General features: G+C 47.6%; 1 protein-coding gene across 10 annotated transcripts; it reads right to left on the bottom strand.

The window, feature by feature from the left end:
• Positions 1–1,033: 1,033 nt before the first annotated feature.
• Positions 1,034–15,400, bottom strand: CATSPER1 (cation channel sperm associated 1). 10 transcript variants are annotated; one of them, XM_082202782.1, is made up of 12 exons: positions 14,876–15,400; positions 9,603–9,827; positions 8,806–8,919; positions 7,959–8,118; positions 7,553–7,644; positions 6,767–6,910; positions 6,489–6,552; positions 4,304–4,376; positions 3,523–3,580; positions 2,841–2,931; positions 1,920–2,034; positions 1,034–1,203 (listed from the first exon to the last, which is right to left on the bottom strand). In XM_082202782.1, the coding sequence occupies exons 1-12, from the start codon at positions 15,165–15,167 to the stop codon at positions 1,174–1,176; spliced, it is 1,458 nt and encodes a 485-aa protein (XP_082058908.1). In that variant the 5' UTR covers positions 15,168–15,400; the 3' UTR covers positions 1,034–1,173. The 10 variants fall into 10 exon arrangements, with proteins under 10 accessions (XP_082058908.1, XP_082058909.1, XP_082058905.1 ...); XM_082202783.1 differs by lacking the exon at positions 14,876–15,400 and adding an exon at positions 13,305–13,528; XM_082202779.1 differs by lacking the exon at positions 14,876–15,400 and adding an exon at positions 12,718–13,259.
• Positions 15,401–15,493: the final 93 nt, after the last annotated feature.

Below are 15,493 nucleotides of genomic sequence, written 5' to 3'. Positions count from 1 at the left end.
GGGATGCCGCGTTCTATTCAGGAGCGGGAGGGTTAAGTCGCGTTGGGTTATGGGCTATGTAGTTTAGCTGAGCTTCGATGTCTCTAGTTGCGGCCTTTTTTATGTGTGTATGTTTCTGGCGCACTCAAAGCACAGCCTTTGATAATTTGAACGTTTAGTACCCTCTGCTTGCTCACTGGCCATATTTATTAAGTATCACACAGAGATTTCTGCCTTTTGTCCAACGATCTCAAGGCTGTAGTACACAACACACTGTTTTGAACGCATGACAGTATCCAAATGAAAGCGAGTTTGCACACTGCACGCATTTGTGGGAAGCACAAGTTAAATACAAGCTTCATCTTCACAGGGAACAATCAACATGTAAAAATAATAATAGGATGTCTCTTTGGAACACCAAGAGATCACAATGAAAATTAGCTGCAGGGGTGCAGTCATTGATGAACATTTGTCGGTTGGTCTGTTTGTCGATTTGTTGTTAAATTTGTGTCCCACCTTTTCTGTCAAGTGATGCTCAAGGAAGCTGACAGTGAAATCAAGTAAAATACAAAATAACAAAAACAAGCAGGTTAAGCAAATCAATAAGCACAAAGTGGTGGCCAAACTGCAGCATGCACAATGGACTTAACAACCAGCTTGTGAAGCTAAAGACCTGTCTGAATAAAAATGTTTTTGTCCATTGGTGAAAATTCATCATTTCACACCCACACCATACATTTAGAACACCCACAGCCCTCCAATAATCCTGTGAACTGTAATATGCTAAGGGTGCTGAGAACTATAATTCTGTGAGAGGTAAACTTCACTTCCCATTACCCTCCCTTTTATGGGGAAAAGGCACAACTGTTAAAGTGGTACAAAATATGATTTAACTGTATGGTGTGAGTCTAACCTTAAAATATGCCTTCCTGGCTAAGGAGTCCCAGAGCTTGAGGAGCTTCCTACACTCCTCTGAGGGGCAAAGTCAAGCATTCAAAACAGATTCTGCAACTTATTTATGTCAAACCCAGCAAATATAGTTGTGCTCAACAGAGAGATGAAAAGTCATTTAATAAACATAACACAATGTATAAAACAAGTGAGAAATCAATAAAACGTCAAGCTATGTTGACCCTTTAACCGAAGCCTCCAGGAGCAGGTGAAGTCTAGTTTGGGAACACCATGAAAACATCTTCATTTGGAAAGGTAATCATGTTCAGCTGTCTGTAAATGGAGGTTAAAAAAAGGAGTCAGATCCTATGATTATTTATTACACTTTATCCCACTCATTCCATAATAGTATAATGGTTAGGGTGTAGGACTAAGGTTTGAGAAACCAGGATTAAAATCCTCACTCAAGGCACTTGCTCAAAATTCATAATGTGCCCACTGGTGCAAAAAAGTTTGGCAACTTTTGGTCTATGCTCTCAGTGCAAAGGTGGGAAGTTGTTGCCCTTCAGATGTTGTTAGACTAACTCCCATCATTCCCAGTTCATTGGCCATGCTGGCTGGGGCTGATGGGAGCTGGAATCCTGTAACATCTGGAGGGCCCACACATATCTCCCGTCCCTGCCTTAGGAAATGGATATATTTCATTCTCTCCAGCTCCACTGAAGAGTACAAAGAGGTTAAGCTTGATTTCATTGAGCTCCTTTGAGGAAAGAAAGAGCATCTCTTCATTGGAGGCAAGCCTGAGAAAAAGAGATTAAATTCAGTGGACCTCCTACCCAGTGCTTTTTGTCCTGGCGGCATGTGCTGGTACGCAGTACTGTCACCTTCTTCGTTTTTCAAATCAGAGCCTCACACCTCCTTCCTGAAGCCTGGAAAGCTGCTGCCCGGCTTAGGGAGGGACGGTACTCTGGCAGGGCCCAAGAGCCCTCTATTGCATGCTGAATACCGGCACCTTTTTTTTCTAGGGGGGAAAAAAGCACTGTTCCTACCTCAAAGAAAGTGTCTAAGATTTTGTCAGTGGTGGATGCCTGAGACTGGAACTGCTGCTGGTTTGTCTCAATTGCTGTCATTAGTCGAAAGTAGAAGTAGAGATATTCCCACTCTCTAGACAAAGAAGGAAAAATCATTGGGGGTACCAAACAGCTTGGGACATAAGTACTGATAAGAGCATCTCCCCCAGTACAGTATTAACTATTTCAAGCCCTATAATCAGTGGAGGAGGCCCTGTTGGAGCAAGCGCTGCCTGGCCGGAGCTCACTTGCGGCAGCGTCTTCTCAGAGGTGATTCCCTATTTGTGGAATGCTCTTCCTGGTGAGATGCACCTGTCTCCCTCATAATTAACATTTAGGAGGGATGTTAAACTGTTACATTTCACCCAGGCATTTCATAACTGAAAGATACCGTTCCTGGCAACATTGTAATTATTAGCTAGAACTGTTTTTAAATGTTGTTTAGATATTCTTAACATTTTTATTCTAGTGTTTATTCTACTGCTAAATTATTTTTTTCCGCCGCTTTTGGTTGTCTGAGGGGAAGGTCTTCTTTATTACTACAGTGGTACCTCTAGTTACAAACTTAATTCATTCCGGAGGCCCATTCTTAACCTGAAACTGTTCTTAACTAGAGACGTGCTTTCGCTAATGGGGGCCACTCGCTGCCGCTGCGCCACCAGCACACAATTTCCGTTCTCATCCTGGGGCAAAGTTCTCAACTCGAGGTAACTCTTCCAGGTTAGCAGAGTTTGTAACCTGAAGCGTTTGTAACTTGAGGGGTTTGTAACTGAAGGTACCACTGTACTGATATTTGTAAGCCTCTGTGGAACTCCGCTTTCTTCTCTTCCGCTGAAGAGCAAGCTAAAAAAATGTTGCAAGTAGATACATTTTCATCTATTGGCTGCTGCGCCTCCTCACCTGTCCATCAACTCGAGGCTGCCATATTTTCCCATGACTGTCTGTCTGAATAATTCCTCCTCCTTTTCCTCTTTTGCTTGGGGCTTATCTGCTGTAGGGCATAAGAAGACTTGCCAGCATGCATAGCTTGGCTTCAATGTTAAGAATCACCTCCCTCCCTCTGAACTTGAGGTTGTAATCAATGTTCATCCTACTCAGAGTATATCCATTGAATTGAATGGACATAACTAACTTAGGCTCATTCATTTCGGGTTCAGTTGATGAGTGCGGCACACAAAGAAGCCTGCATTTTGCAAGCATTGGCTGCTTGAAGGAGAAGTCCCTTTTGCAGATGATGCCTTAAAAAAAAAAAAAAGACCAGCTGCTTGCTTTGGTTATGCATGCCTGCTCACTCAGCCAAACTGAGCCAAACTCCGCCCCAGTTCACCAGCACAGCAAGGGCAGCTAATGTGATGTCAGCTGATTGGCAAACAGGCATGGTTTGTGTGTGGGGAATGGCTTTGTGGGTCAAACTGGACCACACTCAAGGAGCAGGTGTGGCCTGCAGGGAAAGTCCGAGGGGATGATAGAAATATTTGGAGGGCAACATTCGGGCCTGAGGTTCCTCACCCCTGCATTAAAGGTTCTAAGCCTGAGCCCAGTCTCAAAGCCTGCTGCCCATCTCCCCAAACACTCTTGTCACCTGCTGCTTTGCCAAAAACATCATCTGCGATACTGCTCTCCTTCAGTTCGACCCACTTCTGTCAATTGGAGAAAGAAATACAACTCAGTGACTGGAACGCTCATCCTGGCAGCCCCAGCCCCAGCTATTCCCTGTCAACCCCAGTCTGCATGGGCATAGCCAGGGGGGAGGGGCGGCAGCTGCCCCCTCCCAAATCAAGTAAATACATATTTTACTAAAAGTATATATTGTAGAAGGGACGCGGGTGGCGCTGTGGGTTAAACCACAGAGCCTAGGACTTGGCGATCAGAAGGCCGGCAGTTCGAATCCCCGCAACGGGGTGAGCTCCCGTTGCTCGGTCCCTGCTCCTGCCAACCTAGCAGTTCGAAAGCACGTCATGTGCAAGTAGATAAATAGGTACCGCCCCGGCGGGAAGGTAAACGGCATTTCCATGTGCTGCTCTGGTTCGCCAGAAGCGGCTTAGTCATGCTGGCCACATGACCCGGAAGCTGTCTGCAGACAAATGCCGGCTCCCTCGGCCTATAGAGCGAGATGAGCACGCAACCCCAGAGTCGGTCACGACTGGACCTAATGGTCTGGGTTCCCTTTACCTTTACCTTTTATATATTGTAGAAAGATTTTGACATTTTTTTCTGAGCACTTGAGACCAAAAGAAAATTTAAAACTGTTGAGACATTTCATTCCGAATCTACTAGACAGTACCAGACAGAGGATGATGACAGGTGGGTGTCCAGCCCCACCCATCATGAATCCTGGGTACACCAATGGGAGCTGTGCTGACCTTTTGCCTCTTGAGCTCTTGACGCTTCACCAAAGCCATCTGAAAGTTGTCGACCAGGACAGCAATCACCAGGCTGCAAGAGAAAGGGAGGGAGGGCAGCAACGGGGCTGTGACTGTTCTATATTCCACAATTTACCAATTGCTTCCTCAAAGAGAAATGGAAATGTACATAAAACCACCGCTTTCATAAAAGTTAAAACAATCCCATATACAAAATCATTTAAAAATACATTGCATATATAGGAACGATTTCAAATCCAATACAGAGCCCAACTGCGTCTCAAGGCTTTAACAGCAATCGTTGCTATTCAGAGCCGGCCCACCCATGAGACTGGGTGAGGCAGTTGCCTCAGGCGGCAGTTGGGACATGGAGCAGATCCAGTGCACCGCTTGCCTCCTCCTCTTCTGCAGTCCTCGTGCTGCCACCGCCACTGCCACTGCCTCCTCTTCCTCTTCCTCTACTGCCACCTGCTCCTCTCTGGCCTCCTTTTACTCCTCCACTGCCTTCAGGGCACCAGGACTTCCCTGGGCGGGCTGCTTCCAGTCACCTCAGGCGGTAGAGGAGGAAGTGGCAGGGTAGCAACATTTTCTGCTGTGCCTCAAGCAGCAAAAATGTCCTGGGCTGGCCCTGTAGTTATTTAGTCTTTTCTTGGTTGTCTCGGGGTTTTAAGAAGAAGAAGAAGAGTTTGGATTTGATATCCCGCTTTATCACTACCCTAAGGAGTCTCAAAGTGGCTAACAATCTCCTTTCCCTTCCTCCCCCACAACAAACACTCTGTGAGGTGAGTGGGGCTGAGAGGCTTCAGAGAAGTGTGACTAGCCCAAGGTCACCCAGCAGCTGCATGTGGAGGAGCGGGGACGCGAACCCGGTTCACCATATTACGAGTCCACCGCTCTTAACCACTACACCCCACTGGCTCTCTTTAAGAGCACTTATCGCTGCATTTAGTTTATCTAAAACTTTTTACCTTCGGTTTAAGCTTTTACCTTGCTGTGCTTTTTGGAATCCACCCCACATCCGTTCTGGTGTGATCAGCCGGAGTTCAATGTATTTAGTAAACAGTTAATCCCATTAAGAGTGTCTGGCTAAGACCAAAGAATCCCAAGTTCAAATGTGCTCAGTTGTGAAGCTCACCAGGAGTATGGCAGATTTCCCCGCCCAATTTGGTAAACTTATCAACCCAATGGTCTCAAAGCAGGTGTCAGGAGGACAGCTCAGGCACCCAAATCCCATCCCCCCGAAACCAGACGCAAGGTTGTATCCAAGCAGATCCTCCTCCACTGTAACAGGAAGAACTAAATATACCACAGCAGGGGCACCAGGTCCTGGGGGCATGTTCTTTTGGTGCTCCCCCCAACATTTTGGGGGGACAGGCCTCCCCCAGTGTCCAAGAATTGAAGAGGCGAAGCACAGAGCAGAGAGTGGTGAGGCTACAGTGGCTCACATACACAGAATTGCCCTCTCGCAAGCTGACATCTCTGTGCCAGAAAGAACCTCAGGCCGGTCCTTCCATATATATGTGTGTGTGTGTGTGTGTGTGTGTGTGTGTGTGTGTGTATATATATATATATATATATTTGCTTTCGTAGATTTTCACGGGTACAGGAATGCAGGTTTTGGTGTCTTCGGGTGTCTTCCCGTGTAAGAGTCGGGGTGTCTGTGCGACGTTTCGACGAGGTCTCACTCGTCATCTTCAGGCTGGTGCTTTCGGCTTCTTGTTACTGGAACAGAGCAGAATCTGGTGTTTGAGTTCCTATACACCACACCCCTCAACAGTATTTATAGGAACTCAAACACCAGATTCTGCTCTGTTCCAGTAACAAGAAGCCGAAAGCACCAGCCTGAAGATGACGAGTGAGACCTCGTCGAAACGTCGCACAGACACCCCGACTCTTACACGGGAAGACACCCGAAGACACCAAAACCTGCATTCCTGTACCCGTGAAAATCTACGAAAGCATATATATATATATATATATATATATATATATATATATATGCCTAACAGTGATATTGTGAGGATAAAATTCCAGGGTGGTGGTGGTGTGGGTGGACAGTGAACAATGTATACTACCTTGAGGGAAAAGCATAATATAATAAATGTAATAAATCAACAAACCGTCCCTTGACCTCCCATCCAAGGTCCTCTCCAGTAAGTCAAAAGCCTGAGGAGCCTATACTTACTTGAGAAGCAAGAAGTACTCCACAAGGATGTAGATGATCAGGAAGATGATGATGTACCAGGCACCTGGAAAGAAACACACATGGGGCCTGTGAGTGATAATGCTGCCTAGGGGTGGGCTTTTCAGGAAATCTCCACATTTAACATATTAGCATGGATCCCCCCCCCCAATTATTGTCTTGCTCTTCAATCTTGACACGAGGTTGGGTGGGTTGGTTTTTTTTTAACCGATTGTGCTAAGTTCTATGTACCCCCCCTGACAAGCATCCTCTTCCCTCACCTGCTTCTTGACAGGTAAGGTAGATGAGGGACCAGTCATCCAAAGTGAAGAGCTGGAAAAGTGTGAAGATGCTGTTGAAGAGGTCTCCAAAGTGTTTTTCGTCAGCTTCATGGAACATGTCACGCAGCACCACGGAAGACATGACTGACGGGTGGAAGGCGGGGCTAAGGAACGAAACAAGGAGCCTTGGAAATGCAGGATCGCAGGAGAACGCCATCCCTTTGCCTCTTCCAAGGATTTGTAATTACCGTATTTTTTGCTCTATAAGACTCACTTTTTCCCTCCTAAAAAGTAAGGGGAAATGTGTGTGCGTCTTATGGAGCGAATGCAGGCTGCGCAGTTATCCCAGAAGCCAGAACAGCAAGAGGGATTGCTGCTTTCACTGCGTAGCGATCCCTCTTGCTGTTCTGGCTTCTGAGATTCAGAATATTTTTTTTTCTTCGGTTTTCCTCCTCCAAAAACTAGGTGCGTCTTGTGGTCTGGTGCATCTTATAGAGCAAAAAATACGGTAACCTGTGGAATTCACTCGTCATAGGATGACATGTGACAGTAAAATTTTGGGGAGCGGAAGAAGGCAGGTCTCAGTGTTGCCCTTGTTAGAGCTCAGCAGGGAGGAGGAGGAGGAGGAGGAGGATGGGGACAAAACTAGAATTAATGGCCTCTGTCTCTCATTGGCTCTGGCGCCACCTACTGCTGGCCTCCCTGCCTTCTGCCCTACCAGTCCCAATGGGCACCAGGTGCACCTGGATTCTTCCCTCTCCATGCTGCTCTTTCCTGGGAGGATACAGAGGAAAGAGAACATGAGGAGAATAATGGCTCCGATGGACTCGCAGGAAAGCAAAAAGGTGCTTGTGACTTCCTTGAGGTTCTGCATCACTCTATGTGGAAAAGCAAATAAAGAAACAGAGAGTTAGGTAGGATTGTAAGGTCAGTCGCTGTCAACCCTTCTGTCCCGCTCCCCACCTTCTAAAACCTAGGAAGTTGCTATGGATTCCTCCAGATGACCAATTTATTGAGCAAATTACAGTTCCAAATATTCTTTGTGCACAGTGAGAGAAGAATGCTTTCAAGGTACAGGGCGGGAGGGTCCTGGTATTTGCTGGAAGCCCCCTTGCAAAATATTGACTATCTGGAGGCGCTAGGAGCTCTTCCATTCCCCTTCCCTCCCCCAGCTAGAAATTTTGGCGCTAACCGGAGGGTGAGCAGGAAGCGGATGGCGCGGATAGCACGGACTGCCTTGCAGATTTTGAGGACCCGGAAGAGCGTGAGTTTGTTGCCGCGGTTGCCTTGTCTGGAGGAGATGAGCAAGGGGAGCAGAAAATCCAGCACCGTCATGCACATAATGAAGAAATCTGGCAAAGGGAAGAAGAGGAAACATAGAAATTAAGGCAGAGCCACATGAAATGGTGCTTCAGACTGCCAGCTGAGCAACATTAAGCTTATACAACGAGTGTAACATTATGGGCATTCCAGAGAAAACAACACCACTTAGTTTAGTACAGTACTTTGCTTAGTACAGTGGTACCTCGGGTTACTTACGCTTCAGGTTACAGACTCCGCTAACCCAGAAATAGTACCTTGGGTTAAGAACTTTGCTTCAGGATAAGAACAGAAATTGTGCTCCGGTGGCGCGGCAGCAGCGGGAGGCCCCATTAGCTAAAGTGGTACTTCAGGTTAAGAACTGTTTCAGGGTAAGAACGGACCTCCGGAACGAATTAAGTACTTAACCTGAGGTACCACTGTACCAACCTTCTCATCATTTGAGAAGGGTCCGCTGTTAGTTCTGCACATGTTGCTATTCTCAGGCATTCTGCTAATTAAATAATTTGCCCTGGAATCCCTTGGTATCAGCCAGGGCTTTTTCTCTCAGCTTGAACTTGCCGAAACTCAGTTCCGGAACCTCTCCAGTGAGTGCCATTGCCATGATAAGAGAACAAGGGAGGCATCCATGGTGGGTTCCGGCACCTCTTTTTCTAGAAACATAGAACTGCCGTCAGCACTTGTTCATACCCCCTCGACCACACTGCAGAAAGACCCACCAATGTCATTCCATGGGTCACGGAAATATTCGCAGCCCAACGCAATGAGCTTGAGGACGGCCTCTAACACGTAGACAGAAAGGAAGGCAGGATCCATGGCAGAAAAGAACCATTCTGTTGCAAGAGAGGAGAGAAAGAGAGAACCATTGATTGTGGGAAAGCCACTCTCCTCCATGATGAAAGCTGTTGTGATCTGTGGAGATGCCCACCACTGAAGAAGGTGAATTGCCTAAATGGGGAGTGGGGGCAGTAGTCCCTGGTTGAATCTACACAGGAGATAAAGGTGTGGGTACAGGACCACAGATAATGCCCCTAAAGCAGTGGTTCTCAACCTGTAGGTCCCCAGAAGTTGTTGGACTACAACTCCCATCATCCCTGAGCTCTGGCCTTGCTAGCTAGGGGTGATGGGAGTTGTAGTTCAACAACATCTGGGGACCCATAAGTTGAGAAAGGGTGCCCTAAAGGCAAGGCCAAACTCTGAAGTGGTCTCAGCAAGGTTCTGAAGCAACTGGCTGGTTTCTATTGGGGATAGGTAGTCACTGACTAGTGTTGCTTCCTGAAAGGGTTAGTCCCTTATTCTGCAGATATAAGGCCCTTGGGTCAATATGGCTTCCAGCTGTGGGGATCTCTCCTGAGGGCCAGCCGTCAATCTGGGAGCAGAAGTTCTCCTTGGGGCAGGACTGAAGCCCATGGCCTTATTGAAAGCAGAGCATGCTCTGGTTACTACCCAGCATTCAGAAGAAGTCTACAGAGCAGGATTATTTATGAGGCAAGAAACACCTCTCCTGTGGGCTGACCTCCCCGAATTTCAACCACCGCAAATGTTTGAGCCACCAGCAATATGGTGTTGATGGCAACCACCGAGCAGATTATGAAGTCAAAGATGAAAGACTGAGTCAAGTCGTAGATGATCTGCCTCAGCAAGACGAGGTGCGGGTAGATCTTCTGCCAGGCATAAACCACCATCTCTGTCATCGTCATTCGTCTGTGCTTCCTCTTGCGACGCTGGCGGGCCGGCTTTGCTAGAGTTAGAGAGGGAGGAAGAATCGTTTGAGGGCGAGGGCAGAGGAGGCAGCCATTCCCCTCCCCCAGTTTCTCAGAACACATGAGGTTGTCCTCTGCAACAAGGGCTTGGATAGCTCAGTTGGATAGAGCGTGGTGCTGACAATGCCAAGGTTGCAGGTTCAATCCTTGTATGCAACAGCGGCACATTCCTGCACTGCAGGGGGTTGGACTAGATGACCCTCAGGGTCCCTTCCAGCTCTACACTTCTAGGATTCTATGATTCCAAGGGACGTTGGAGAATCCAGAAGAGAAAGGGAATGGAGGTGAGATTTGCTATGTTTGCTTATTCATCCCTTGCCCAGAACAGAAATTATCCAGTCAGTATTATTGGTAATGGACTAATGTAATGATAATGCGAGTGATTCTGTAATTAAATGATGTAAATGTTCACCATAGCAAGCAGCAATGCGGATAATTCAGTTTTTGTCAGGAGCCAAACTGCAGTGTAACAGAATCATAGAAGTGTAGTTGGAAGGGACCACAAGGGTCATCTAGTCCAACCCCCCTGCAATGCAGGAATCTCTCTGCCCAACATGGGGGTTGAACCCACGACCCTGAGATCAAGAACAGGGGTAGGCAACCTAAGGCCCATGGGCCACAAGCAGCCCATGAGGGTCGTTTAAACGGCCCATGAGCTGCTCCCGTACCGAGTCGCCTGCTAAACCAGCGCAGCACAGGAACTCGCTTCTGCAGCGCCAGAAATCACGTCTGCGCAGACGCCAGAAATCACGCGCACACACAATCTGGCCTACGGAGGGATCTGCATTGGAGTGAACCGGCCCAGGTGAGGTAAACCTTGCCAACCCCTGATCAAGAGTTTCATGCTGTTCCAGCACGACGGCCTTGGTCCGGTATACCTCAAGGAGCGTCTCCACTCCCATCGTTCTGCCCGGACACTGAGGTCCAGCGCCGAGGGCCTTCTGGCAGTTCCCTCACTGCGAGAAGTGAGGTTACAGGGAACCAGGCAGAGGGCCTTCTTGGTAGTGGCACCCGCCCTGTGGAACGCCCTCCCACCAGATGTCAAAGAGAAAAACAACTACCAGACTTTTAGAAGACATCTGAAGGCAGCCCTGTTTCGGGAAGCTTTTAATATCTGAAGGACTATTGTATTTTAATATTTTGTTGGAAGCCGCCCAGAGTGGCTGAGGAAACCCAGCCAGATGGGCGGGGTATAAATAATAAATTATTATTATTATTATTATACCAACTGAGCTTTCCCGCTGAATGTAACAAATTGTGGGTGGGAAAGAAATAAATCCCTTCTTACATACCTCCCTACAGCACCCATGTTGGGGACTAAGTCCCACAGTTCCAAGTACAGTCATCATTCCTGGAATTAGGCTGAGCTCCTCCTCCTCCAGAGGAAACCATGTTAAGTACAGTGATTTAATTTACTGAAATTGGGAATGCTTAAATGTATGAATGTGTGTTGAATTCTGGAATGTTTCCCAGTAACTCTCATGTGATTGGTTAATTCTGTTCACATGGGAGACATCTTATTACAGTCTCCATTTTGTTTTGTGTGTGTGACTGACTTGACTGTAATGGCTGCATCTCCGTGAACACTGAAGAAAAGAGAGAACTCTCTAAATGCAACACACCCTCCAACATTTCTCTGATGAAAATCGGGACATCCTATTATTATTATACCCCACCCGCCTGCCTGGGTTGCCCGTACCACTCTAGGCGGCTTCCAACATATATTAAAACATAATAAAACATTGAACATTTAAAAACTTCCCTATGCAGGGCTGCCTTCAGAAGTCTTCTAAAGGTTGCGTAGTTATTTACCTCCTTGGCCTGGGAGGTTGTATAACTCCATACCCTCCAACATTTCTCCAGTGAAAATAGGGACGTCCCAAGGAAATGAGGACATTCCAGGATCAAATTTGAAATCGGGATGGCTTCTGTAAATCCAGGGCTGTCCCTGGAAAATAGGGACACTTGGAGGGTCTGATATGCAATAGAGGAGAAGAGTGCTAATGTTTCTCTCTGAATGTATGTGTCAAAAAGAAGTACAGAATCTGATGTTCTCCCAAAGAAGCAGTAAGGAGAAGTTGGCTGGGAAGAGAAAGTGGAAACCTCTTGTAAGGAGCTGCATGGGTTAGTTGGGTAATGTACAGAAGGCTGAGTGCAAGGATTGGAAAGACAGAAAGACAGAGTTAGTCTGAATGTTTACGGAAGAATCTTCAACTACCGTATTTACTCGAATTTATGTTCACTTTTTTGGCCAAATTATGTTGCGAATACTAAGGTGTGCGTTAGATTCAATGGCACATTTACATTCACCAATAGATAGATAGATAGATAGATAGATAGATAGATAGATAGATAGATAGATAGATATAACCATCCATCCATCCATCCACATTTGGTTTCAAGGTTCTGAAAACTGAGGTGCACATTAGATTTGATGGCGCGTTAGACTCGAATAAATACGGTAAGGGGACAAAACAAGTCCCATGCCTGGATAAGTATGTGAACGTAAATATATTCTTCGTTAGCTACGTGTTCTGCAAGTGAAAGCTTTGAATATTTTAAACCTTGTTTTAATTTCAATAAAAGAGTCAGTCTTGCACATGATTTGGCTTCTGAGCGGCAATTTAGCTACTCTGCCAACAGACCAATCTCCATGTAAACTTCCCCTCCAACCATCCTGCCACGGTTTTTGGGAGCTAAGGATCTGGAGCTCTGACTAGAAAAGGCTCCCCCCTCCTGACAGAGACAGCCCTGAGCTCGATGGCCATCAGTATAAAGCACATGGCCATCTAAAAATGGTCCGGGGGGGTGGGAAGTTCTGCTGCACCTATGTAAAGTCAAATTGTACCCCTGGAATCGCCCCCTCACTTTTGACTCTTATCCCTCCAGGTGCATTCTTGGAACTTCTCATCGACCTGCTGCTCTGATTGCTGAATCTTCTCCGGGATTGTCTAGACCCTCTCAAGGAGGGTGAGATGGAGGTGACGGCCAGGACCATGGAAGGCTCTGGGTGGGCTGAGGGTGAATACCCAGGCGCAAGGCTGGAAGTCCCAGGCATTCCTGTGCCTGCACCCTGGGCTTGGCCCTGCTCCTGGGTTGGGACTTGCAGCATTTTCTCCATCTGAGGCACAGAGGACATGGCAGGCACGGTGAGGTACCGGTGATCCATGGTGGCGAACTGAAGGAGCCCTCGTGGCTCAGACGCGCCTGCCTAGAAATGTCCTCCCAGTCGGCTTCTCCAGTCTGGGCTGTGGCGAACCTGGAACACGGAAGGGCCCAGGCTTCCGAATGGGGAGCCTTGGCAGCTCTTTGTGATGCCATCGTGAGGCAAGGCAAAGGATGCCAGGGCAGTCAGAGGCGGTGGTGTTAGCAGACAGTCTATGGAGCCTAAGGCCCAGGCCGCAGATCTCCTGCCCCTCTCCACATTTTTTTTTTAGGTTTTTTTTCCAACTGACCTTTTCTACGTCCGGACAGATACCATGAAAGAAACCAGAACCAATAACAGAAAAGCAAACCAATCCCTCTGCAAAAAGTGTTTGATTTTCTTCTAGAAACTGGTTGGCAACACAGTACTGTACTCATAATCCTCCAACATGCTGGAGTCCCAGATCGGGACACTCCTTTTTTTTGGTCCCGAATTCTCACACGTGCGTGTGAACACAAGACCAAAAGACGCTTGTTTTTTTGTTTTGTGAAAACAGGAGCTTCAAAGCAGAGGCGCCGGCAACTCCTAGGGGCGCAGGTCCCTTTGTGCCCCACGCCCACCTAATAAAAGCCACGTTTGGACTTCATTTTGCAAGGAATTTGTAACAGGGTTGCTGGAGGGCAAGAGAGCTGGGATTGGGCACAAACCTTCAACGTTGTTTCTTACAGCCCTTGAGACTGGAGTAAGTCCTAGAGCTCTGCTAGGACAAGAGAGGAAGCGGCTCCTGGCTACTTATCATATTTTAGAATTAAACCAGGAGTGCTTAATTCAGATGACTTGGAGGGTAAAGCTCCCCACCTATAATTATTGTTGTTGTTGTTGTTGTCAGTGTTTGATTTTTTTTAGGGAAGGAAAGCTGTCGGTACACACAATAAAGTTGTTAAAGTAAGTACGACACTTTTAACATTTTGGGCTGGGGTGGGGGGGAAGGTGCCAATACTGTGTACTCTTGAGTACCCTCAGAAAAAAAGAAATGGTTGTTGTTGTTGTTAATCCACCCTTTACCACAAGGTACCAGGGCAGGTTATAATTAAAACACAATATTGAAAAGCAATTTAAAGCAGCTTAGGTTGATCTCTTCTGTGAACTGCCCTGAGACCTCCGGGTATAGGGTGGTATATAAAATAACAACAACAACAACAACAACAACAATGTCACAGAAATAAGGCAGGTCCTAAAAATATGCTCAAGCAGGCAAATGCATAATTTTGCAGCCAGCCGCTGTTGCTTTGGTGTGAGCAGGAACGCACCCAGATGCCTACAAACTTGGGCTTGGGGAGAGTTGGGTTCAAGGCGCTTTTTAGCTTTAAGAATTCAGAGTAGCCCTGGACCAGTCGCAGTTTCTGAGACCAGTCAACCTCACAGAGCTGTTTTGGGGATAAAAAGTGGGGTGATGGGTGGAGGAATAACCCTTCATCAGCACTAGGTACCTCTATTGCTAAGATTGGGCACAGGTTTTATCTGCCCCCCAATATGTTATTCAAGTTGGCACCACTGCTTCAAAGCGTGGCATTCCCTGACATAGGGATGCCAGGAGACTGACAGGTGGCTCCTCCAGCTGGCCTGCCAGGGTTGGGGGAGCTAAGAATTTGGGGCCCTGACTAGAAAAGGCTCCCCACTCCTGATGCAGACAGCCCTGGGCTCCCTGTCCAGTGGTCCAATTCAGTATAAAGCAGATCCTAGAAAAAGCAGCAATGCTGGCTCCCCCCATTTTGAAGGAAGTTAAGTAATAATACACTTGGCTGTCAAAAAATGGGTCAGGTGGGGAGGCCCGCCACACTAACATTAAGTCTAAATGCACCCCTGGAATTGCCCCCTCACTTTTGACTCTCGATCCTGTGTGTATGGTTTTGGATCCTTGCATTGACCTCCTGCTGCTCCTGCTGCCCCTGCTGAATCTCCTGGGCCCTTTCATGAAGGGCGACATGGAGGTGACGGCCAGGACCGTGGAAGGCTCTGGGCGGGGTGAGGATAAATACCCAGGCCCAAGGCCGGAAGTCCCAGGCATTCCGGCGCCTGCACCCTGGGCTTGCCCCTGCTCCTGGGTCGGGACTTGCAGCATTTTCTCCATCTGAGGCACAGAGGACATGGCAGGCACGGTGAGGTAATTCATGGTGGCGAATTGAAGGAGCCCTCGTGGCTCAGACGCGCCGGCCTAGAAATGTCCTCCCAGTCGGCTTCTCCAGTCTGGGCTGTGGTGAACCTGGAACACGGAAGGCCCCAGGCTTCCGAATGGGGAGCCTTGGCAGCTCTTTGTGATGCCATCGTGAGGCAAGGCAAAGGATGCCAAGGCAGTCAGAGGCGGTGGTGTCAGCAGACAGTCTATGGAGCCTAAGGCCCAGGCCGCAGATCCCCTGCCCCTCTCCACATTTTAATTTTTTTCCAAACTGACCATGTAGGGAATCATAACCAATAACAGAAAAGCAAACCAATGCCAGT

Source organism: Podarcis vaucheri, assembly GCF_965113315.1.
Source record: "Podarcis vaucheri genome assembly, chromosome: 16".
NCBI classification, from domain to species: Eukaryota; Metazoa; Chordata; class Lepidosauria; order Squamata; family Lacertidae; genus Podarcis; species Podarcis vaucheri.
The sequence above is the reverse complement of the archived record's forward strand: the minus strand, read 5'-3'. Positions and strand labels throughout refer to the sequence as shown.